Source organism: Anolis sagrei, chromosome 6 (genome assembly GCF_037176765.1).
Source record: "Anolis sagrei isolate rAnoSag1 chromosome 6, rAnoSag1.mat, whole genome shotgun sequence".
NCBI classification, from domain to species: Eukaryota; Metazoa; Chordata; class Lepidosauria; order Squamata; family Dactyloidae; genus Anolis; species Anolis sagrei.
In genome coordinates, this window is record NC_090026.1 from 17253116 (window position 1) to 17278678 (window position 25563).

A 25563-nucleotide genomic window follows, 5' to 3' on the forward strand; every position below is an offset into this window, starting at 1 on the left:
TTGAAACATATGGGTATTGTCTATAACAGAACAGTATCGAAAATATCAGGCGTTATATGTTTTTAGTAGAGGTTAACACACATACATGTTTATCTCAAAGTTATTTCTCCACCTTTTGGTAAAGCCATAGCCATGTTGTTCATTCTGTTCTATGTTCTCATTTCCATCTCTAGAAATATACACGTCATTCACTCCATCATATATAAGGTAAAGGTTTCCCCTGACATTAAATATAACTATGTCTGACTCTGGGCAGTGGTGCTCATCTCCATTTCTAAGCTGAATAGCCAGCGTTATCAGTAGATGCCTCCAAGGTCATGTGGCCAGCATGACTGCATTAGAGCACCGTTACCTTCCCGCAGAAGCAATACCTATTGATCTACTCACATTGGCAAGTTTTCGAATGAAATATCTAAATTTCCTAGTAACTTTCATTTACAAGATGAGTTTGGGTTTTTTTAAAAAAAAAAAAAACCATTGGCAACCCAAGATTAGCTCTCAAGAACAATATACGCTATTTAACCCTCCCCTGAGTAAAAACAGCAAAGGCTCTGCTTGAGAGTTCTCCTCTTCCTTTTTGATTTGTGGGCAGAAGTCATTCCCCGAAGGCCCTCTTACAGAATGGACCTGAGCAGCATTGCTACTGTTCCCCAGGAGAACCGCCGGGGAAGAGAGATAGACATTCTTATGCTAGAAGAGTGGTGGAAGCCATGTTTGTTTACTCATTTAAAGCACATTTACCCAGCTCTTTCAGCTGTTTTCTTAACCCCTGAACCATTCAAAATTTAGTCATATTCAGAAAAACTAGTTGCTGGCAGAACTGCATGGTAATTTTCATACAAAAACATTTATCTCCTACTGTTCTTCCATGATGGAAAACAGAGAACACTCTTATGCAAAATTAATCTGACCTAATAATATTTCTTCTTGACTCTCAATGGCTTTCCAGGGTTTGAGACATGGAGAGCTCTTTCCCAGTCCCGCTATATGATTTCAACTACCAATTTCCTCCAACCCTGATCATTCACAACACTGGGTGGGCTGATAGAAGATGTAAGCAAAAGCTGCTGGAAAAATACAGGTTACATGCTCTTAACTGGAAGTGTTGTGAATATGGGTCCTCCTAAAGATGAATTGGGCTTTGCCATGAAGAACGTAGCCCTCCAGATGATATTGGATAGCCAATCCTCTCAGCCTTCCTCACTATTAGCTGTTCTGCCTAGTAGGAATGGTTGGAGTTGAAATCCAATATCTGGAGGACCACAATTTGATCACCCTGAACAACTCTATGTCCCTTCTTGGACCTCAAGGCGACATCCTTTGAGTATTGCGAGAATTCTTCTCCTTGTAAGCAACGTTCGGTAGAACAATAATAAAACTGCAGGCTGTCCCCACCAAACCCCAGCTGGTGGGAGTTGTTTGTCTAACACATGATCTGTCTCTCTCTCTCTCTCTCTCCTCTCTCTTTCCCTTTCTCTTCTTCCTCTTACTTCCTTTTGGTACTTTCTTCCTTTGTTCGCTGGCCTTCCTTCCTCCTTTGGCTTGGGCTATCTTATTTTTTGCTTTTTCTTGGCCTCCTCCTTTGTCCTTCTCCCTTCTCTCGCTTATCCCAGTCCAAGGAACTGCAAATCAAAAAGCAGTTCCAGGACACCTGCAAGATCCAGACGCGGCAGTACAAGGCCCTCCGCAACCACCTCTTGGAGACCACCCCGAAGAGCGAGCACAAAGGGATCCTCAAACGCCTGAAGGATGAGCAGACGCGCAAGCTGGCCATCCTCGCCGAGCAGTACGACCACAGCATCAATGAAATGCTCTCCACCCAGGCCGTAGGTACCCCACACCACCCTGGCCTTAGAGGGTGGAGGAGGGGGGATTGGCCCATGTTCCCAGGCAGAAGAGCCTTTCCAACCCTTGCGCTGAAATCCAGTCTGCAAAAATTAAAAATCCTACTCCTGTTTTCCCATTCCCCCATTCTGGTTGACAAGTCAGTGTTTATCAGAGAAACTGGTTCTAATTTTGCAGGCTGTCCTGCGCAGAATTAGCCTTAGAAAGTTACAGCAGGTTGCCTCTGAAAATCCATATGGAAAAGCAAATTTTCTAAGTTCTGGACATGGTTGCTTGGATGCACCCTTCATGACATAAATGCCTTCAAAATGGGGTATAGATTTATTTCTTTATTAGTCTCATAACTTCTGTCTGATGTTGGTCACTGTAAATTATTTTCTGAGGCTGAAGGAGACCCACCTTCCCAAGACTGCCAAGGGGAGCATCCCCGTCTGCTATGTCAGGATTTTGGAAGTTTAGTCCAACACTTATGGGAATGGGCTGCAGACCTGTTGTCTGTACAGCAGCAGGAGGTAAACCATGCCTGCCCCCTCTCTTCAGCTTCACCCCTGCAGTGCTATCTTCTTTCCTCATCTCTTCGCTTGTCCCTTCTTAGCTGCGGTTGGATGAGACACAAGAGGCAGAGTACCAGGTCCTCCGGATGCAGCTGCAACAGGAGCTGGAGCTGCTGAATGCCTATCAGAGCAAAATCAAGATCCACACAGAAGCGCAACATGAACGGGAGATTAAGGAGCTTGAGCAGCGGGTATCCATCCGCCGGGCACTGCTAGAGCAAAGGGTAGGTGCCTGCATCTCCTGGTTTGTCCTCAGAGATCACGGCTCTTGCACCAGGGCTTGGGAGAGTATCTTCCCCACCTTTTTCAAATGTGTGCAATTAATCCATCCTTTTCCTTAATGTCTTGTTCCTGTTCAGAGCGGAGGGAGGGAACCACTAAAATAAATGGATTTGCATTCAGGGTATAACAACAGATAAAGGGAAAGAAGGGAAAGAATTGTGTTCCCATATAGAAGACAACCTGCAGCCCTTCAACTGTTTAGGTCTCCCAACTTCTAGAATTCCAGACCATTGAACAATCTAGCTAGGGCTTCTGGGAGCATGCCTGCCATATAGATTCTGCCCCTCCCCAGAAATGACATTTTAATTCAGTCCCCAAATTTAGAATACCAAAGAGTGAAATTGAAAATTATTTCCAAATAGATTTACTCTTACCTTTGCTGTGATCACACACACTCCCTTGGTAAATTGGCCTGGCCCTTTTCTTTGGATGCCTAAACTTTATTTCTAAATGCTCTGGTGAATTTTTACGTTCATGTAATGCTAGATATTTCAACAAGCCTTCGACCATATTTGGATTCCTTTAATGAATATATGTGAGGACCCATAGATTTTACCAAGCAATTTACATTACTGAGATTGATTATTGTTATTTTATACCTGCAGCTATTGCTGTATTTTACTGATTTTAACCAGGGGGGTTTGTGAAGTGAGATATTTATGTTGGCTGTTATTGCTTTATGCTATTGTTTTTGCAATTTTTGTATTTTATGTGTTTGCATCTTTGAGTGCTTTGTAAGCCGTCCCAAGTCCCTCTGGGAGATGGTGGCAGGGTATAAATAAAGTATTATTATTCAAGTTTATTAAACATTTAGGGACAAAAGGAAAATTCCATAGGGAAGGCAAAAATTTATTTTGAGAACACCCATTTTGCCCTCCTCAAAGCTAACTTCTGCTATTGCAGGTTCCTGCTCCTATGTTCTGTCTGCCATCTCTTGCATCTTTTCCTTTGTTGATCTCTAGATTGAGGAGGAGATGCTGGCCTTGCAGAATGAGCGTTCCGACCGCATCCGGAGCCTCTTGGAGCGGCAAGCCCGGGAGATCGAGGCCTTTGACTCGGAGAGCATGCGCCTGGGATTCAGCAACATGGCACTCACAGGCATTCCAGCTGAAGCCTTCAACCAAGGCTATACTGCCCCCCCTCAACCCTGGCCCTCCCGCCCTGTTCCCCGCAGTGGCTCCCATTGGAGCCACGGCGTCCAGAACACAGCCGGCGCTCCTCACGCATGGAGACAGCCCCCCATGCTGGCCCCGCCCCCTTCAGCCTGGCTCCACCCTCCTTCTTCTTCTCCTTCCTCCTCCTCCTCCTCTTCCTCCTCAGCCCCCGGCGGCCGCTCCAACGTGGTCATGCTGAGGAACAGCCCACAGCCGCTGCGGCGCACGGCTTCGGGCGGCCAGTCGGACCAGGGCATCAGCCGCTCGGCCAGTGTCACCTCTCACATCCTCAATGGGTCGCACTTTTCCTATTCGTGAGGCGTTTGGGCGAGGACAGGGAGACTTTTTCCAGAAGGAGACAGGGGATTGGCTGTTGGAAAGGGGTGGGAAGTGGGGCATGTTTGCCAGGGCTCAGCAAGATTTTTAAAAGGGGGGATGGGGGAGATGCTGTGAAACCGAACCCCAGTGGAAGGCTCCTCAGCCATCGCCGGGAGCCTTTGAGTTGCCACCACCTCGCAAGCACAGAGATGCAGAAGACTGGACTGTGAGATTGGGGAGGTTGAATTCTTGCCCTCTGGAGCACGCCTGGCGCCTCCTCAGATCGTGGTTTCCTATCCCCCGCCAAACGGATGGAGACACCGAAGCTGCGGACATGACGTGGGCCATCAGTCCTTGCATCCCTGGCTGTTGTCGGTCACTCCCCCAGCGTTGCTGCAATCTGTAGATGGAGAGAGACATAGAACAGTGCCCAGCAATGGAGACTAAATTAATCTCTGCAGGGTGGGAATGAAAATAGTCCCAATCCCACACCTGGTAAGAGAAAAAGAGAGGGCGGGGATGGGGAGGGGGGAGATCCTACATTGGAACAGATTCACAGTTCTTGATTGTGCCCCTATAGTTTGCCCGCTGGGGGCTTTGAACAGAACTGCCGCAGTCAGAAAACCTGTTTGTTATCTTTCTCTTGCATCATTATTCCTTAAATCAGCTGAAGTAGTGAGAGGAATTAAAATTAGTGGGCCTGGATTTGGAGAGGACCCTGGATTGCCGGTGGTGGCGGTCAATCTGTGCATGCGTAGAACTATCAGATTGACAGTGAAGAACTTTCCCTCCTTTCTTGGGTGCAGATGTTGACTTTTTGATCCTGCCCAATGCCCTACAGACAACAGAACTCAAATCTGCTTCTGGACCATTCTCACCAGAAACCTTCCTTAACTTTACTGTATGTTGGATGGCGGGGGAGGTGTACATCACAAGATGCTCTAGGCTCTTGCCGGCCTTTGCCCCATTTGTCAGAGAGTGGCTTGCTCCAGCTCTCAGGACTTACCTTGGCACCATCTTGGTCCCACGTGGCTGGGAACAGAAGGGACCGGGGAGAAAGATGGCCCTAAAACAGTCCTCACATTCCTGTCATGAGCCAGAATGTAGACTTTCAGTAGTGCCCTCAACCCACCTGCCCATTTGTCTGTTTGGTGACATGGACTGAAGTCCATGCAATCCCAGGTATCTTTTCATCATGAAAACTACATCTCCCTCCTTCTCTGGGGATGACGGGTAGGGAATCCACCTCACCAGTCTTGTAATTCAGATGGACTTTGAACAATAGTCCTTTCCCCGTGCTTAGCATTAAAATTTAGTTTCCTGACCACAGTCTGAAGTCTCCAAAATATCAATTCCTTCTTCTCTGTTGAGCCTGGTTTTCTCCTTGCAGCCTTCTCCTAGAACTCTTTGGCCCCTTTCAGATTTGCCTCCAGGCTACGGCTCTTCTTCTCCACGTGGCTGATATACACCTTACTGGAGAGGTTTAGTTTACCCAGATCTGGAGCCCCGGGTTCATAGTTGCATGCAAGAGATCAGTTGGCCAGCAGAGTGAAGAACATATTTTGCATTAGGAAATAATTATGGAGAAGACCCTTCTTCACCCCACTTTTCCCTATGCTTTCTCTTTCCCATATTTTCTCCCATTTTTCTTCCCTACCCCAAGAACATTGCAAAACACCCAATATGATCAAACCCCAAGGCTGGATACCCAGGGTTTGGGAACAGGGTCAACTTGTCAAAATAAGGAATTGGATTTTTAGAGGTCTGGTTGCCCTTCTCCTTTTGCATTTGCTAAAATAATTTTCTCTAGTCAAAAAGATTGAACAATTTTCCTGATGGAAAACAAGCCCTCCTCTTAGTTCCCCCCAGATCTTATGTGGGTCAGACTGAGATGATGCCACCAGCCAGTAGAAAACATTTTGAACGTTATGTGCACTAATTTCTTGTGTCATCGAATGAACGATAAATAGGCAACTCTGCAAGTGAAGATAATTTTGTATTCCGTTTCTTCTCCAGCAGGAGATTTTGAAACTGGCACAGTATTGCCCAAATGTGATGCCTTTCAGATGTATTGGATTATAACTCCCATCATGCTCAGCCAACATGCCCCATTACTCTGCTGGGTGAGGATAATGAGAGGAGCAGAAATCTGAAGGACATCTTGTTAGGGAAGGCTACTGTAGCATATATAAACAAAAATTGGGCTTCTTCCAAAAATGTTCTAGGTAGGATTAAGAAGCACTGGTGTATGCCCATTCAGAGTTGGGACCCTGTGGACAGGGATTTAAAATTGGGGAGAAATATCATATTGAAAACACTTCTAAAAAGCCCTGTTCTGAGAAGATGTCCCTCCAATATTTGTTTTCCTTTCATGGTCATAGCGTGACCATTCTTCCACCCTATCAGGAGGATTGCCATGTTGATATCCAATAGCAGATGAGATACTAAAGCTGTTACTGGACTGTTTTTATTTTGAGTTTCAGCTGGATGATAATATAACTGGATCTTTAAATAGTGCCCTGTACAAAGAAAAGCGGGAGGGCAGAGAAGCAAGATCTTTATCTGTCTGCCTCCCGCGTGCAATATGTGTTCATGGTTTTCCTGTAGGGAAGCTGTTGTCTCTCTGACCTGTTGTCCAGAGTTGAACAGTATAAGAACAGCTCTAGTTTCCACCTGCTTGTTTGTCTGAATTAGGCCTGCGATCAATCAGGAAAGGACAAAATGTATATGAGCCGTGCAAAAGAAATTCAAGTTATTCAAGGAAGAATGAAGCAATCCTTTCTTTGGGGAAGGAAGTGGGGAAATAGTTTTGTGATCCTAAAGATAAATGGGAGTGGGATTTAAAAAATCCCTCTTTGCAGATTTCTCCTAGTGGGCAGGGAATGGTTGCTTTATGGGATATATAGTATTCTGCTTGGGAATGGTCCCAAGTGATGCACAAAGCAAAGGGAGAGTTGAATGTGAGCTAAGGGGAAAAAACATGTTTGCCAACATGGAGCTAGACCATTTTTACAAAGAGTTAAATCTCAATGTGTTGTCGAAGGCTATCGTGGCCAGAATTACTGGGTTGAGTCCATTTTCCGTGCTCTATGGCCATGTTCCAGAAGCATTCTCTCCTGATGTTTCGCCTGCATCTATGGCAGGCATCCTCAGAGGTTATGAGGCCCCCACACCAAGAAGACCTTACAACCTCTGAGGATTCTTGCCATAGATGCAGATGAAATGTCAGGAGAGAGTGCTTCTGGAACATGGCATTCTCTTCTGACATTTTGCCTGTATCTATAGCAGGCATCTTCAGAGGTTGTGAGGATGCCTGCCATAGATGCAGGCAAAACATCAGGAGAAAATCCTTCTGGAACATGGCATTCTCTTCTAACGTTTTACCTGCATCTATGGCCGGCATCTTCAGAGGTTGTGAGCCCCCCATACCAAGAAGACCTCACAACCTCTGAGTTCACCTGCCATAGATGCAGACGAAACATCAGGAGAGAATACTTCTGGAACATGGCCATACAGCCCAAAAAACGCACAACAACCCAGTAAAATCTCAGTTGGAACAAGATTTTGAAGCAGCTCTTTCCCTCTGGTTTAGGGAAGTGTTCGTTTTGAAAATCCTTTGGTTTCTAGGAATGAGATACAGGAGTTTCCTTCTTGATGTGGGGAACTTTGAAACCCTGGGCCCCGTGTCTTATCATCACAAACCCTTCTTTGCCCACCAAATAACCCCTCTGTACCCACCCAAATGTGCTTTCAATCTGGGACGTTCTCAAAGTCCTGGGCCAACCTGACTTCTAGAACCCTTTCCCACCGTTCATAAAACTTTACTAAACAAGGCCACCATTTCCAACCAGTAGCAAGTGGGAGGGAAGGGATGAGAATGGGATTTCTTTTTTTCCCTTTTGTTACTTCAAGATGTTCAGTTAGTGATTTTTCTGCCTGCCTGGGATTGGGAAATGGGGGCATGGGGAGGGACGGGGCCAGAGGGGCTTGATGTATTATAATAATTAATCCTTTCGTTTCTTAAAAAAAAAGAGAATCCTTTTTCTGTTTTTTGGTGCCATAACTTCCCCTGTGTACAGTTTACCTCTTCCTGTCTTCCTTCCCTGCTTCCTTTCTTTCTTTTTTTGGTGCTTTCCTTCTCTTCCCTCCTTCCCTTCTCTCTTTCTCTTTTTTTTTCTTCCTGTCTCCCTATGTGTGGGTGATTAAAAACTAATGTGAGTGTGTGTATGTATGTGTGTATGTCTTTTTTTATATATGAAGAAAAAATGTTTGGGGGAAACTTAGACATATGTGTCCTATGGAATGTATTAGAAAATAAAAAAACACTTTTTTAAAAAAAACAATACAACCACCACCACCACCACGATGGGGCAGGGAAGCTTGAGTCTTACTGGGATTGGGGAGCAAAATAAAACGGAATAAGAACACAAAGATGGAATTGGTTTGCTCTCCCAGGAGCTACCAGTGGGGTAGATTTCGGGATGGGGTGAGAAATCTTTTAATAAAAATGTTGAATATTTAAAAGCCAAAGTATTTTGTCTCTTTGGGTTGCGTGAGGGCATGGGTCACGTTCCTATAGGGCAGGAGCCTATCTCTAAATAACTCCCTTCAACACATCCATCTATCTTTTAAATCGGGCATGGGCAAACTTGGCCCTCCAGGTGTTTTGGACTTCAACTCCCACAATTCCTAACAGCCTACCGGCTGTTAGGAATTGTGGGAGTTGAAGTCCAAAACACCTGGAGGGCTCAAGTTTGCCACCTATTTAAATACATGTTCTGAGAGACAAAATAATTTATTTTCCTCCTTAGAGAGACTATTATTTAATGATTTACTGTACTCATACCCCGCCCTTCTCACCCTCGAAGGGGAACTCAGGGCGGCTTACAAACTATGGCAATAATTCAATGCCAGATTCAGACAATAACAATATTAATAAAACACAATATTATAGAACTGTAAAAAACCTAAAGGTAAATGTTTTTCCTTGACATTAAGTCCAGTCGTGTCCGACTATGGGGGTTGGTGCTCATCTCCATTTCTAAGCCCAAGAGCCAGCATTGTCCATAGTCACCTCTAAGGTCATGTGGCTGGCATGACTGCATGGAGCACTGTTACCTTCCTGCCGGAGCGGTGCCTATTGATCTCACATTTGCATGTTTTCAAACTACTAGGTTCGAAGAAGCTGGGTCTAACAGCAGGAGCTCACACCACTCCCTGGATTCGAACCTACGATCTTTCAATCAGCAAGTTCAGTGCTTTAACCCACTATTACACCTACTATAAATATCAATTAAAATAGTCTTTAAAACAATTCAAACATATCAAAAGTCTAGCAGCAACTGAGCTTTGTAAACATTGAACTAATTGCTTTGCCTTTCTCTCATCATACTTATGGGTCATATTAATCCTCAAAGCCTTGCTTAAATAGCCAGATTCTTCCTGAAGCTTAAAAGTAAGGGGGCTGTTCTGATGTCACTGGGGAGGGAGTTCCACAGCCGAGGGTCCACCACCAAGAAGGCTGTGTCTCTTGTCCTCATTAACCGCATCTGCGATGAGAGCAGGACCGAGAGCAAGGCCTCCCCAGAAGATCTTAATAGTCGTACCGGATCATAAAGGGAGATACATTCAGACAGGGAAGCTGGACTGGAACTGTTTAGGGATATATAGTCTAAGCCATCTGAAATGTGTCTGTCCTTAGAGCAGAGTCTTCCAAACTTGTCATGTTGGTGTCACACTTTTTAGTCATGCATCAATTTGCGACATAGCCATTCGGTTTTACTAGCAAACCAGAGATGAAACCAACCCCTAATAAGAGATACAGACACATACATGAATTGCAAAAATAAGATAGTAAAGGAAAAAGGTTTCCCCTAACATTAAATCTAGTTGTGTCCAACTCTGGGTGGTGATGCTCATCTCCATTCTAAGCCGAAGAGCCAGTGTTGTCCGTAAACACCTCCAAGGTCATGTGGTGTGACTGCATCGAGCGCTGTTACCTTCCCGCAGAAGCAGTACCTATGGATCTACTCACATTTGCATGTTTTCCAACTGCTAGGTTGGCAGAAGCTGAGGCTAACAGCAGGAGCTCAACCCACTCCCTGGATTCGAACCACCCACCTTTCGGTCTGCAAGTTCAGCGGCTCATGAAAAACTTTATATTTTTAATAGATATATAATTTATTACTTATTTCACAGAGACTCATGTTTCTCGTTATGTTTGTGCGACATACTGTACCATCATACTGCAGCCAACACACTAATGCAGTGGGTCCCAACCTTTTTTTGACCAGGGACCACTTGGACCAGGGGCCACTCACACATTGGTACCCAAAGGGTTACAAATCAGTTTTTGGTCAAATTTAGATTCGTCTTTTGGGGTGCTGATTCAGAAAATTGTGTTGGATAGACCACATCAGCTCTAGTTTCTGATACAGAACATATGCAATCCAGTAGTCGCCATCTGCTCGCCCACAGAAAACCATATTTAATAATCTAGAGCTGATGTGGTAGTAGTAATCTTCCATAGATAGTCATCCTCTCCCCTCTCGGCGTCCCAATGGCCTCAGCACTATAAGAGGGTTTTGCAAGACTAGTTGCTCTTGTTAGCACGTGGTTTTGAGGCAACGGTGTAGTAATGGTGAGGCCCTGGACCATATTTTGGTTCTCGGGGACGACTGGTGGTCTACAGCTCACAGGTTGCAAACCACTGCACTAATGTCTCCCGACACACAGTTTTTCTCAGCTGAGAATCTCTGAAGAACATTTAAATATGTATGTGCCATTGAATTACAACTTGGTTCTGTCCATTCTTTTGATTTCCTGGCTCAGTTAATAGATTTGTGGTCTCAGAAACATTTTGGACCCAAAGGGCGTCTCTGGGATCAATGGTTCACCGTTGCACGTTGGAATTTTCATGAGGGATCTCTCAATCAGAGTTCATTTCTTCTTCCAAAATACTATTCTCCCCACACCCACCCAAACAGCCATGTTCACAGACCTTTGCTGGCTCCATCCCTGCCTCCTGCAGCCTGCAAACATCCAGCCCTCTTCCTTGAGAAGGAATTCCATCACCTAGCAACTGGGCTCTGAAGCATCCCCATGGCAACCGCATCCCTGGCAGTTGGGTACCAAGTCAAAGGAGCATCGTGGTTGCAGCCCACCTCTTGCAGCAGTGAAGGGGGTGATGGTTTGTATCCAGGGGCTGGTTGTCCACACCTGAGTTGGTGGGTGGTATGGAGACCCCTCTCTGGCATAAATCTTCCCTCAAAGGCACCCTCTGTATCCCCACTGCACTATTTCCAGATATTTATCACTATATGGCCAAACTCTCCATTTTCCATTTAGGTATCTTCTCCCACTCTCTTTAAAGTTGGGCTGTGAGCCATTGATTGCCAAGCCAATGACATGTTGGGCCATATTTAGCTTCACATGCTTATCGATGACTGTATTTTAGGCTTCAAACAGTTGGTAAACCTGTTCTATAAAAAGCTCAACATATTTTGGATTTTTATAGTATTGACTGGCCACTTTCAGTGGAAACACAAACAAATACAATACTCAAAATAGAAAAATCAGAAATAATTATTTGTTACTGGATTATTATTCTAGTCAACAAGGGTTTCAGGTGTCTTTCCCTTGGGTCACTATACAATGGGCAGACTAACAGATAATGCACAATGTCTTCTACCTGACATTGACTACAAATACCCAGTCTAGTGCAGGCATGGGCCAACTTCAGTCCTCCAGATGTTTTAGACTTCAACTCTCGCCATTCCTAACAGCCTCGGGCCCTTTAATTTTCCCCTTCAGTCTTAGGAACCCCCTTGGCATAGTTGTTTGGGTTCACAGTGCTCTCCAAATATAGGTGAACTACATCTCCCCTAAATCACTGTCAATTCATCCCAAATCCCTGTTGGCCATGGGGTTCTGTATGGGAAGTTTGGCCCAATTCTATCATTGGTGGGGTTCAGAATGCTCTTTGATTGTAGGTGAACTATAAATCTCAGCAACTACAACTCCCAAATGTCAAATTCTACTTTCCCCAAACTCCACCAGTGTTCACATTTGGACATATTGAGTATTTGTGCCAGCTTTGGTCCAGATCTATCATTGTTTGAGTCCACAGTGCTCTCTGGATGTGGGTGAACTACAACTCCAAAACTCAAGGTCAATGCCGACCAAACCTTTTCCATATTTTCTGTTGAACATGGGCATTCTGTGTGCCAAGATGGGTTCTATTCCATTGTTGGTGGAGTTCAGAATACTCTGATTTTAGGTGAACTATCAATCCCAGCAACTGCAATTTCCAAATGACAAAATCAATCCCCCAACCCCACCAGTTTTCAAATTTGGGCGTATTGTGTGTTTGTGCCAAATTTGGTCCAGTGAATGAAAATGCATTCTGTATATCAGATATTTAAAATACAATTCACAAGAGTAGTAAAATTACAATTATGAAGTAGAAACGAAAATAATGTTATGGTTGGGGGTCACCACAACATGAGGACTGCGGCATTAGAAAGGATGAGAACCATTGATATAGATTGTTCTCTCTTCCGTATCATGTCCCTTATGCGGCTTCAGACATCTGCCTCAAAGACCTCCTCTGGTGGCACTCCTGCAAAGAGCTAGTTCTACTACGTTTTCTACTCTAGAACTACTATCCATCCACTCTTCTTCCCCCACCTCACTCTTCCCAGTTCCAAAATGGAAGAAAGGTGTGACTCTCCCACGCCCGGCTCTTCGGAGGCTGATAAAGAGGCCACGACTAGCTTTGCGCCCAGGATATCGGAAGCGATGGCTGAGCTCTTAGTGAACACGGTGGTCGGCACTGCCAAGATGGTCCAGGTTTCTGCCGAAGCCCAAAAGTCTGCACAGGTAACCCTGCAAGTGATGTAAGGTCTAGAAACAGATTTAATTTTTTGTGTCAGGAGTGACTTGAGATACTGCAAGTCGCTTGTGGTGTGAGAGAATTGGCCATCTGCAAGGATGTTGCCCAGGGGACACATGGATGTTTGATTTTTACCATCCTTGTGGGAGGCTTCGCTCAAGTCCCCGCATAGGAAGCTAGAGCTGACAGAGGGAGCTCAACATCCTCTCCCCAGATTCAAACCACTGACCTATTGGTCAACAGTCCTGCTGGCACAAGGATTTAACCCACTGCGCCACCTGGGGCTCCTCTAGCAACAGATGATGCCGCTTCAGAAAGGCAATGTGAAGATAGGTTTTCTCACTCAGAAAAACACACATGCACCAAAAATTATGCACAAAATATTCAGTGCACAAAATAGATTGGAAAATAACTTTTTAAACCACAACTTCCAGAATGTTTCTACATGTAAATCCTGTTGATATTTTATCCTTTAATCATAAATTGCTTCTAATAATACTTGGTTTTCAAGAACTAGAAAAATACCATAACTACTGATGGTGCCGAATTCCTGCTAAGATGTCAGGGTAGGGAGTGAGGAAGCACTACAAATGTTGTTAGACTCCAACTCCCATCAGGTCTAGCCAATATAGGCATTGGGAGAGAGTGGTGAGTATTGTAGTCCAATTATATCTAGGTCCCCAAGCTGAACAAATGCAAGTCTCGAGGCCCATTTCAGAACCACCTTCATTGGCTACCATCCATTTCTGAGAGCAATTCTAAGTACAGATTACACTATTTAACAAAATTTTTATAACTTTCTGTTCCTGGTTTGAAAGTGTTATTTTCTGTTTATTATTGTTGTTGTTGTTATTATTTTTAAATACACTACAAGATTAGTACACAGCAAACAAGATTACTATGCTGGCTTTTGTATTAGATCACACGTCAGACACTTCCCAAGTTCTAGGGCTATGTGATGTATCGGCGAGTAATGTGTGCAGTTCCGAGTAGGGTGGCCTTTTGCAGCTGACAGATGGTAATTTTGTCAGCACCAATTGTTTTTAAGCATTGGCCAAGGTCTTTAGGCACTGCACCCAGTGTGCCAATCATCACTGGAACCACTTTTACTGTCTTGTGCCAGAGCCTTTGCAGTTTGATCTTTAAATCCTATTATTATTATTATTATTATTATTATTATTATTATTATTAGGGGACTCAAAGGGGAATCAAAGTGGATTGACATAAAAGCATTGGTATATAATTTAAAATATACAAATATGCAACCATCAAAACAAGTAAACACAAACAGCACTAAAAAAAATCAGTTAAAATCCATGAAAACAAATTGTACGGTACTTACTATGAAAGTAGTTGTTCTACTCCAGAAACTTTGTTTTTGTGGCTGCCACAAACTGTTGAATTGGTCGAGACTTTGTGAAATATTAATTGAAAAATTACAGCAAAATGTGCTGCAAGATGTGCTGCAAAGACAAAGCTTTTGCAGTTTAATAAACTTTTCCCCATGTTTTTATGATAGAACCAATGAGGAAATGACATTTATAACTTCGGAACTAAAATCATGTTACATGTGGCGTAATGAAAATCACATGTAGTTCACGTTTTACCAGTCCACATACTGTCTTGCCAGAGAAAGAAAATATGCCACGCATCAGTAAAGAACAAGTTTACTCTTTGTAATGCAGAGCAACATATGTACAATCATGCGAACAGTCGCATTGACTCACCCAATGTCCTTTTTGAGAGAAATTCAAAATAGTCTTTAGGTATCCATGTGGAAAACCTCCTTCCAGCAGTTCATGAAGCAAGAACTTTCTCTGCAAGCACCTGCACAGCTCAAGCCTAAATATGTAACTGTTGCCAAAACTCCAGGCTCGGCTAGTTCCCCAGGCATGGACCTACTAATCAGCTTTGTGCTTTGCATTTTACAATTAACACACTCGCCAACTGATTTTTTACATGCCCCAACACATAATGTTATCACTTTTATAAAACCCTATAAGGTTTTGCTTGAAGCTAGTGGACTTCTCCCATATAAACCTGTCCAAGTCTTATCAACTTCAGGGGAGGGTTTTCTCATATAGGGGAAAAGTGAGATGTACATTAAGTAAATAAATTAACATGTATACAAATATGTGTCCCGCCATGACTGGTTCCCATGCCTTTCCTGCAGCTTGCTTGTTTCCATGCGGAGCAGGCCACAGCCCAAGCCCGGTTGAGCTACACAACTGCGCGAGGGCTGGCCGAGCAGCTCCTGGGCTTCCTGAGTCCCCCCGACTACCAAGGGCTCTTCCAGATCCTGACACAGCCTCCCATGCCGTACTCCGAATTCTGCAGCACCATCCGACGTACGGAAAACAGTAAGTGACTCGCCTCCCTGTCGCGGTCTTGCTTCCTTTTCCTGTTGTGTAAAAGCTGTAGGAACATAAGAGTCAGGAATGGCTGTTAGGAATGGTGGGAGTTGAAGTCCAAAACACCCGGAGGACCGAAGTTTGCCCATGCCTACTCTACATTGCAGCTTGATACTGCTTTAACTGCCATGGCTCAATGCTATGAAATCATGGGAGTTGTAATTAGGTGAGGCACCATCACTATTTGGCAGGGAAGATTATAGGCCTTGTAAAACTACAGCTTCCAACATTCCATAGTATTGAGTCAAACCAGTGAAAGTGATGTCAAATTGCATTTATTCTACAGTATAGATGCACCATGAATGAGAAAGGTGGGTCTGAGCTCCTACTGAACCCACTCAGGAATCATGTCAATCATCTTCCCTGTGTGTTTTATGTTGGGAGTGAGCCAAACTGAACACATGGAGGGCACGTTTAAGTCCATCTTGCGCTTGTAAATATCTTCAGATTTAAGGATGTTAGAGTGAGAATGGATGAAAAAAGCACTTTTAATCCCCCTGCAAGTACTTGCAAATAGATAAAAATTACTAACAATTGGCCCATGCATGTTGAGCCCCTTTGGACCTTATAGACAGGAATAGGGAACAGCCCAAAAGCCAGGAGTCCCCTTGGGATTTTGAAGATCGGGTAGAGTTTGTGAGCAGAGGGTACTGCAACCTATAATAAAAATTAACGTCTCCATGAAGCTTCCAGAATCTGGATAAAATTTGATGGGCACAAAACATAGCCTTGGGAAGGTTCCCATATGGCCGCAGGGCTACACAGTGCCCATAAGTGCCACAGCCCTTCACCCCAAACCTCTAAATCCTGCTTTCTCCTGCTCTCTCTTATGACACAGCCCTCCTGCACCCCACCTTCAAGAGCAAGCCGGGACTTCCAGCCAAGAGGGACCCCAGCCCTGACTCTGAATGCTGCTGTTCGTGAGTGATTTAGTGAAGGGAGCCAAGAAAAGGGGAAGGGCTTATAGGACAAATCTATCACAGGTTGAGCATCCCTTATCTGAAATGCTTGGGACCAGAAGTGTGTTGGATTTCACAGTTTGGAATACCTTGTATTTACATATAGGTGCATTGTCAGATTTCTTGGAGGTGAGATCAAAGTCTAAACACAGAGTTAATTTCTGTTTCATATTCACCAGCGTTTTTCAACATGGGTTCGGGACCCCTGGAGGGGTCGTGATGGGGTGTCAGAGGGGTTGCCAAAGATAATCAGAAAACACAGTATTTTCTGTTGGTCATGGAGGTCCTTTGTGGGAAGTCTGGCCCAATTCTATAGTTGGTGGGGTTCAGAATGCTCTTTGATTGTATGTAGGTGAACTATAAATCCCAGCAACTCCAACTCCCAAATGTCAAGGTCTATGTGCTGTCGCATGCTGGGCCTGTGCATAACTGTAGACAGGACATAAATTCTGTGTGGCCAACGGGACGCCGGGGCTGCCTCAGATTAAAGGCCCTTGAATTTCCCCAAAACAAAGTCTTTAGACTGCTTAAAAGTTCAACAAAGTTCGTTATTATTGAAAACAAACAGGTACTTCAAGACTTTCTTAATAGTCTATTGACTCTCTCAATCTTGTCCACTGGGAACAGGCACTATCTTCTTAACTGTAACTAACTAATGGGGAAATCCTTAACTTCTAATCTGGGCAGTCTGTCTTTGCCTCTGTTGGCGTGGAGCCCCTACACCCGGTACCAACTGCTTCTGGCTTCCACGAGAGACCCTTACCAAGCAGAGCTTTGTAGACTTCCAGGGGAAAAGAAGGAGTTCAGGTTTCTGTGATGGCTGGCTGAAGACCTTCAGCAAAGGAGCTGTAAGGCTGTAAAATCCTCGGCCAAGCTGTGGGCTGTATAACCCCGGCCAAGCTGTGGGGCCTTTTCTCCTCGGCCAAGCTGTAGAAGACGAAGCTTTCTACAGGAGCTCTTGGTATTATGTCCTGCATGGAAAGCTGCTTTGTGTGGACTGAACCAAAAAGGCTCCTATTCCCTCCAAAAACCCAAAAGGGGGGTGGGACCAGGGAACCTAACTATAATTGACAGGTGGCTTGCCCTATGAGTGCAGCCAAAAGAAGCCACCTATCTTCAAAGTCCCTGAAACTTAGGACTATAACAAACATTAAATGCAAAGCAAACAAAATTGGAGCTCCTGGTGCAGTTGTACCTGCACAGTCTATTTTCTCCAAATCCTACCAGTGATCACATTTGGCCATACTGAGTATTTGTGCCAAGCCTGGTCCATATCCATCATTGTTGGAGTACACAGTGCTCTCTGGATGTATATGAACTACAACTCCAAAACTCAAGGTTAATGCAAACCAAACCCTTCCAGCATATTCTGTTGGTCATGGAAGTTCTGTGTGCCAAGTTTGGTTCAATTCCATCATTGGTGGTGTTCAGAATGCTTTTTGATTGTAGGTGAACTATAAATCCCAGCAACTACAATTCCCAAATTACAAAATCAATCTCCCGCAACCCTACCAGTATTTAAATTTGGAATTATCAGGTATTTGTGCCAAATTTAGTCCAGTGAATGAAAATACATCCTGCATATAATATATTTACATTACAATTCATAACAGTAGCAAAATTACAATTGTGAAGTAGCAACAAAAATAATTTTATGTTGATGGTCACCACAACATGAGGAACTGTATTAAGGGGTCGCGGCATTAGGAAGGTTGAGAAACACTGATATATACCTTATATCCTGAAGGTAATTTTATCCTATGTTTAATAATATTGTGTATGAAACAAAGTGTGTGTACACTGAACTATCAAAAATCATTGTCTCAGCAACCCATGTGAATTTTAGAGTATTTGGGATTCTGGACAAGGAATGCTCAGCCTATACTATGAGGGTTATCCGGAAAGTAAGGTTACATTTTTTTAAAATACAAAGAATGAATATATTTTAATAAAACTTAAATGGATTGTAGCATAGGTATTGCATTATTTTTCGACATAATCACCATTCAGTTCAATACATATTGTCATCCGTGAGACGAGTTTTTGATACCTGTGTCTCTCTGCCTTTTTTCAGCCAGTTCGTCACTTCGATTTTCACCTCGTCCTCATCGGAAAAGTGTTTTCCACCCAAGTGTTCCGTCAATGTAGTGAACAGATAGATAGTCATTGGGTGCGAGATCAGGGCTGTGAGAGGTGTGGCTTAAAACATCCCAACCAAATGAAGTCAACAATTATTGTGTTGCTTGAGCGGTGTGTGGGGGCACCTTGTCATAAAGGAGACAGACTCCCGCCATCAGCATCCCACGACTTTTGTTTTGGATGGCTCTGCAAAAATTTTTCATGGTCTCACAATATATTCCGCACCCATTTTGTCACACGCTGTCTTGACATTACGTCCTCTCCATAAACTGAAACTATTTTGCGATGAATCACAGCGGCGTTCATGTACTTAGCATTTAGGTAGTGTATGACAGCATAAACTTTGCACTTGTAAGGAAACAGAATGAGGACGCTCATCTCTAACCTTCACCACAATGCCAGTCAATGAGCTACTGATGACTGGCACTGCTCATTCGTTTCCACTGGTTTCCTGCTACACGGCAGTGATACCAACTTCTGCTGCAAAAATTCCCCATGAGAGTTATGTGCCTTGTAACCTTACCTTCCACATACCCCTCACTACAACTCCATTTCTTACCGTATATGCTTTTTTCCCCCCTTTTCAGGTCAGACATTCCAGAAATGAGCTATGGGAAAAGGATGAATGATCTCCAGGTCTTTATATCTTCTTGCACCCATGAAACAGTGAGTTAAAATACATCCCTGTGGAACTCAAACTTCCCTAAAAGTGCTAGCTATGGATCAGTTTTTTGGGCTGTATGGCCATGTTCCAGAAGCATTGTTTCCTGACATTTTGCCCACATCTATGGCAGGCATCCTCAGAGGTTGTGAAGTCTGCTAGAAACTAGGAAAATTGGGTTTATATATCTGTGGAATATCCAGGGTGGGAGAAAGAACTCTTCTCTGCTTCAGGCAATTGTGACTGTTGCAATTGGCCATCATGATTAGTGTTGAATGATCTTGCAGATTTAAAGCCTGGCCCTGATTGTTTCTTCTCTGAATTTCCCCTGTTTTTTGAATGTTGCTCTTTATTTACTGTCCTGATTTTGGAGTTTTTTAAAATACTGGAAGCCAAATTTTGCTCATTTTCATAGTTTCCTCCTTTCTGTTGAAATTGTCAACAATCAGGGCCAGTTAACACCTCCAAACAAAGGATCCTCTCAGGCAGGAAGCAGCCAGGCTTTGAAGCTGTAAGGGTAGTCAATGCTAAACAAGGTGGCCAATTGCAACATTCATACTTGCCTCCAACAGACAAGAGTTCTTTCTCCCACCCTGGGCATTCCACAGATATATAAACCTTACTTGCCTTGTTGCCAACAGACCTCACAACCTCTGAGGATGCCTGCCAAAGATGTGGGCAAAACGTCAGGAGAGAATGCTCCTGGAACATGACCATACAGCCTGGAAAATTCACAGCAATCCAGAGATTCCGGCCACGAAAGCCTTTGACAACAGACTAATATTAGTGCTAGTATTATTAGTAGTATTATTAGTAGTATGATTACTATTTATATCCCACACCTTCTCTTCCAAAGGAGACTCATCCCTGAGTTACCTCTAAGCATTTTGACTAGTGAATACATGCTTAAAGGGATAAACTAAACTAGAACTGCCAATGGACAGGCCCCAACTCGGGTTATACAATTGGAGCCACGATGTTGATTTAGTCCCATTTCAAGAAGTGATTTATTTGAACCTCATTGGCTTCTCATTACTTCCTTCCTCCATCAATGAGCAAAGGATGGGCTTCCTTATAGGAGGCCATATTAGATCGGGCAGACTGAGGTGTGGTTCAAAAATTTGGAAATCCTGGAACAATTGCATCTGTGTTATCATTCCATACTGTCAGAAATATTAAAAATTAATGTTTTTTATTACAAGAGGGTGAGTCAAGCACTGAAAGATTTAGTAGGCCGAAGCCTGTTAGAGTCAGTGGGCAAAAGCTAGTGTCATCCTGAGGAGAGAGAGTAGGCCAGAGTCAGTGGACCAAAGCTAGAGTCGTCACAAGGAGAGTGAGTAGACCGAAGCCTGTTACAGTCAGTAGGCCAAAGCTAGTGTTGTCCTGAGGAGAGTGAGTAGGCCGAAGCCTGTTAGAGTCTGTAGGCCAAAGCTAGTGTCGTCCTGAGGAGAGTGAGTAGGCCGAAGCCTGTTAGAGTCTGTAGGCCAAAGCTAGTGTCGTCCTGAGGAGAGTGAGTAGGCCGAAGCCTGTTAAGGGTCTGTAGGCCAAAGCTAGTGTCGTCCTGAGGAGAGTGAGTAGGCCGAAGCCTGTTAAGAGTCTGTAGGCCAAAGCTAGTGTCGTCCTGAGGAGAGTGAGTAGGTTGAAGCCTGTTAGAGTCTGTAGGCCAAAGCTAGTGTCGTCCTGAGGAGAGTGAGTAGGCCGAAGCCTGTTAGAGTCTGTAGGCCAAAGCTAGTGTCGTCCTGAGGAGAGTGAGTAGGCCGAAGCCTGTTAAGGGTCTGTAGGCCAAAGCTAGTGTCGTCCTGAGGAGAGTGAGTAGGCCGAAGCCTGTTAAGAGTCTGTAGGCCAAAGCTAGTGTCGTCCTGAGGAGAGTGAGTAGGTCGAAGCCTGTTAGAGTCTGTAGCCCAAAGCTAGTGTCGTCCTGAGGAGAGTGAGTAGGCCGAAGCCTGTTAGAGTCTGTAGGCCAAAGCTAGTGTCATCCCGAGGAGAGTGAGTAGGCCGAAGCCTGTTAGAGTCTGTAGGCCAAAGCTAGTGTCGTCCTGAGGAGTGTGAAGTAAACGTCTGTGTGAGAGAAGCTTTGTGTGAGAAAGCTCCAGTGTGAAGGCTGCTGTGTGTAAAGCTACTGTGTATTTGTTTATCTGTGTTATGGAAACCTTGTTACTGTAAATCATGCAACTATATTATTTTACTACAAAGACAAGCCTCCTTAGCAAGAGATAACATTGGTCTGTGTCCTTTTTATCACTTTGGGCTTCTGGTGCTGGGTCACGCTGCTGCTAATAAGTTACTCTGCTGTGCATTTATGAGGAGGGTCTTTTGTTAATAAGCCCACTCACCCAATTCTGGACTAATTCATTCTATCCTTTTCCTTATCACTCGCAGCATGACGAGGAGGAGGCAGAAGAGGAGGAGAGCCACTCTCTGCATATCAGGGGGAGAAATCCTTCACGGCACAAGCAGGTTCGATTCCCAGCTTGAACAGGATCACCGTTCTGAGTTGGAAGCCCTTTGTCCCTATGTGATAAATCAAGTGACATTAGAAAAATGACTACATCTGGCAATTCCCCTATACATGTTCAGTGGTACCCTTTTCCCTTTATATGACACAGATCTTTATTGTTTCTTGTAGGTGAAGGTGAACTGTTTCCCCCAAGAAAGAGGGAGATGGATCCTCAATAGGCTGTCAAAGATATACAATAACAAAGCATTTTGTGATTTCTTTGATCCTACTGTCTACACCAAGCATCTATACAGGCATCCTGTGTCTAGTAAAATGCACCATAATCCACAAAAGCTGAGAGTGTGATAAATCTGCTGTAGGGCAGGGAGAACCTGTTTCTGCTTCAATTCCCATCAGGCTTAACCAGCATCACCAATGTCAAGGGGGATAGGAACTGCAGTACACCTGCAAGGCCTGTGCTTCTCCATCTCTGCTTTAAGATGGCACAAGATCCTTGCTCTTCCCTCCCAGTAATGCAGGCATGAACAAACTTCAAGCCTCCAGGTGTTTTGGACTTCAACTCCCACAATTCCTAACAGCCTACTGGTGTGTTTGGACTTACCCTTTTCCTTTTCTTATCAGGTGGAAACGGTGCTTCTGGAGGATCAGATGGGGGGCACCTATGTGACCCAGCGCCGCCGCTCACCCCGGCGGTCTCCTTCTGCTAGCGTGGATGGGCTTTCCCCGCTGGTGTCCGACCAGGAACTCAGCACCATCCAGGTATTGAGCCGCAAGGCACAGAACATCAGGGGTGGGGAAAATGGTAGAAAAAGCAGGAGTAGTTCATACATAGCTCGATTCTATGCATAGTGCAGGCATGGGCAAACTCTTTTGCCTTGGAGCCACATTGCAGGCTGGGAGAGGGGCTGGGCACATGCTGGGTGGGATGGGCTTGGGAAGAGGAGGGCCTAAAGAGCAGAGCCAGGAGGTGGCAGGGCATGGCCTGGGTCATCCTCTGGTTGGCCTCCCATCATAAGGACAGGTCTGCTCACTCCATTCCTTATGCTGGGAGAAAGGCAAGACATGTGGCAACTCCCATTATCCTCAGCCAACAAAGGCAAGCAGACTCTGGAGTTAAGGGAGTTGTAAATACATTCATGCAGAGTCCTGAAGGCTGCGGAGTGCTCCTCTCACTTTATTTTCAAGGTTTTGTAGTATTTAGGGTTGCCACCTCAGCTATTGGTTTTATACTGCCTGGGGCTCTTTACCTAACTATAGCAATATGATTCCACTTTAACTATCATGGCAACATCCTATGGAATCCTGAGAGAGGCATTTAGAGCTCCAAATTAGAAACCCCAGAATTCCATAGGACGCTGCCTTGGCAAAGAAAGTAGTACTATAACTGTCCAGCATGAGGGGTCTCCAAAAGCTGGGCCTTTCTCAATCTTAACTATTTAAGGAGAGGTGAGTGCATATTAATAGACATGTGTTGGGAGAGAAAAGTGTGAACCTTAAGTTTGAATACTGTTAAGCTAATTAACATGTGTAAAAGAGCAATGGCCATTTCCTTAGCCCCACCAAGAGCTTGGAAAAGTTAGTTTTTTGGATTGCAACTCCCAAAAGCATGTGCATGCACACTCGAGGTGCATGTCCAAAAAATAACTTTTCTAGGAGGGGTGGCAACCCTAACCCTGTACTTCTGGCCACTGATGCAGTAGGCAATGGGCTGGCAGGTGACCAAAGGCAATGACATCACACACACATTAATCTCACTTTGAGTTAGCTTCAGTCCTGAGCTCATGCACTCCAATGAGCTATCCTTGTAATCCCAACGATCTGATGGTGATTTAGGAAGACCTAAACCGAGCCCCTGGTGGCACAGCGGGTTAAACCACTGAGCTGATGAGCTTGCTGACTGAAAGATCAGCAGTTTGAATCTGGGGAGCACAGTGAGCTCCCACTATTAGCCCCAGCTTCTGCCAACCTAGCAGTTTGAAAACATGCAAATGCAAGTAGATCAATAGGTACCTCTTTGGCAGGAATGTAATGGTGCTCCATGCAGTCATGCTGGCCACATGACCTTGGAGGTGTCTACAGACAATGCCAGCTCTTCGGCTTAGAAATGAAAATGAGCATCAACCCCCAAAGTGGAGCCCCAGGTAGCACAGTGGGTTAAACCCCTGTGCCGGCAGGACTGAAAACCGACAGGTTGCAGGTTCGAATCTGGGGAGAGGCAGATGAGCTCCCTCTATCAGCTCCAGCTCCTCATGCGGGGACATGAGAAAAGCCTCCCACAAGGATGATAAAAACATCAAATCATCCAGGCGTCCCCTGGGCAACATCCTTGCAGATGGCCAATTCTCTCACACCAGAAGCGTCTTGCAGTTTCTCAAGTCGCTCCTGACACAAAACAAACAAACAAACAAACAAACAAACCCAAAGTGAGACACGGCTAGACTTAATGTCAGGAAATACCTTTACCTTTACCTATTATAGACCGGGGTGTCAGATTCATTTTCATTGAGGGCCAAATCAGCCTTACGGTTCCTTCAAAGGGCCAGTGAATCCATAGATGGAGAATCTGTGGAAGTTAACTATAATTTTTCCACATAGTGGTCAGTTCTCTTCAGTTTTTACTCAGTTTTGGTCCCCAGATATTATTGACTATCTGCCAGGTAGTCTGGGGATAATGGGAATTGCAATCCAATAGTACTTGTGGCTCTAAGGTTGAAGAAAAGGTGAAATGACATTTTAAAGTCAGGCATCATATCCACAAGCCTTGTGTCTAAATCCAAACCGCACTCTCCTGACTAAACCCAACAAACTGTAGCCTTCCAGATGTTACCGTATCACAACTTCAGTCATCTCTGGTCATGATATCTAATGATGAAGGATACAGGAGTTTATTTATTTATTTATTTTGTATCCAAAGCATTGCACACATTAGTAAAAAACTGATAAAAATTGAAGGAGCACATACAGGAGTTGAATTCCAGCATCTGGAAGGCCACATGAAATAACAAGGCAGTTCGCATTCGGCCCATGGGCCTTGAGTTTGGCAGTGGTGCTATAGACACTGTCCCAGTGAAAACCTCCACATCGAAATTGACCACTGCTTTTGGGATGACAATTTATACCTTGCTGGTACTTGGCCTCATCAAATTCCCTTGTATTTCCCACAGCATTCTATGCCAGGGAGGAATAGAAATGGAGGGAGGCACTTAGAATAGAGAATTATAGTTCTTCTCAATTCCTTGCCCATACCCAATGCTTCAGCCCCTTGTCTGCTGCCCTTTCCACCAGGGTGGATCAGGCAAATTCCTGAGCAAAGTGACCCGGCGCCTGGATCATCACCAGCAGGAAAATTCAGACAGCGACAATGACCAGTCCGAGACCTCGACTAAGGACACGGGATAAGCCTGGCCCCAGACTCACTGTGCTGAGAGAGATTGAGAGAGAGGGAACGATGAACATACACTTCAAATCCTCACTCATCTTTCCTTCCGGAATATGAAAGGGGGGAAAAATAACCCACAAAAATGTCCAACCTGTCTGAGGGAATGGTTGCAAACTGTTGCCAAAAGATGCATCCTGTGTAATTCTCGGGGCCACGACACAAAGGGAACAGAGGAACCATTGGAGCCACTACGGTTGTCACTTCTTCCCTGTTTTCAAAAAATAAAGTATAACTGCAGCAAAAGAGAAAAAACCATCTTGGCCATTGCTCTTTTACACATAGGACTCAATTGACATCTAATCAGATGAGTTGAATTATAATAAGGGTGGGGATTGTTGCCTTCCAGACAATGTTGGATAGTTTTATTGTATCAGAAGCAAGGGTACAGTTGTAATGCATTTTTTAAAAACACAAAGTTTAAAAACTTGGCATTATATTAAATGTCCCTTG

At 44.4% G+C, this 25563-nt stretch overlaps 3 protein-coding genes and 1 long non-coding RNA gene across 4 annotated transcripts in view; 3 read left to right on the plus strand and 1 right to left on the minus strand.

Annotated features, from left to right (window-relative positions):
- Nucleotides 1-8677, plus strand: part of TAOK2 (TAO kinase 2) — a 41497-nt gene extending 32820 nt beyond the window's left edge. The window contains exons 18-20 of the mRNA XM_060780260.2: nt 1614-1826; nt 2441-2623; nt 3644-8677. Of these exons, the coding sequence (XP_060636243.1) occupies nt 1614-1826; nt 2441-2623; nt 3644-4153 (906 nt within the window). The 3' untranslated portion in view covers nt 4154-8677. The remainder of the gene's footprint in view (nt 1-1613; nt 1827-2440; nt 2624-3643) is intronic.
- Nucleotides 1-25563, plus strand: part of KCTD13 (potassium channel tetramerization domain containing 13) — a 131449-nt gene that overhangs the window by 91924 nt on the left and 13962 nt on the right. The gene's annotated exons all lie outside the window — the stretch shown is intronic.
- On the plus strand, nt 12771-25345 carry LOC137097345 (uncharacterized). Its single transcript, XM_067469836.1, has 7 exons — nt 12771-13033; nt 15220-15406; nt 16296-16377; nt 19143-19221; nt 21596-21673; nt 22296-22433; nt 24960-25345. Exons 1-7 carry the CDS (start codon nt 12863-12865, stop codon nt 25071-25073), a joined length of 849 nt encoding a protein of 282 aa, XP_067325937.1. The 5' UTR covers nt 12771-12862; the 3' UTR covers nt 25074-25345.
- Nucleotides 14698-21722, minus strand: LOC137097346 (uncharacterized). Its single transcript, XR_010910125.1, has 2 exons — nt 21550-21722; nt 14698-15461 (listed from the first exon to the last, which is right to left on the minus strand). It is a non-coding gene; the product is annotated as an uncharacterized lncRNA (long non-coding RNA).

What these genes read in the sequence shown, in the direction of transcription:
- LOC137097345 (XM_067469836.1), top strand. Translation starts at nt 12,863, where the DNA reads ATGGAAGAAAGGTGTGACTCTCCCACGCCCGGCTCTTCGGAGGCTGAT. An exon ending in CTTCTTGCACCCATGAAACA is followed by an intron (nt 19,222 to 21,595) that starts GTGAGTTAAAAT and finishes TATCACTCGCAG; the next exon opens with CATGACGAGGAGGAGGCAGA. An exon ending in AGGAACTCAGCACCATCCAG is followed by an intron (nt 22,434 to 24,959) that starts GTATTGAGCCGC and finishes CCTTTCCACCAG; the next exon opens with GGTGGATCAGGCAAATTCCT.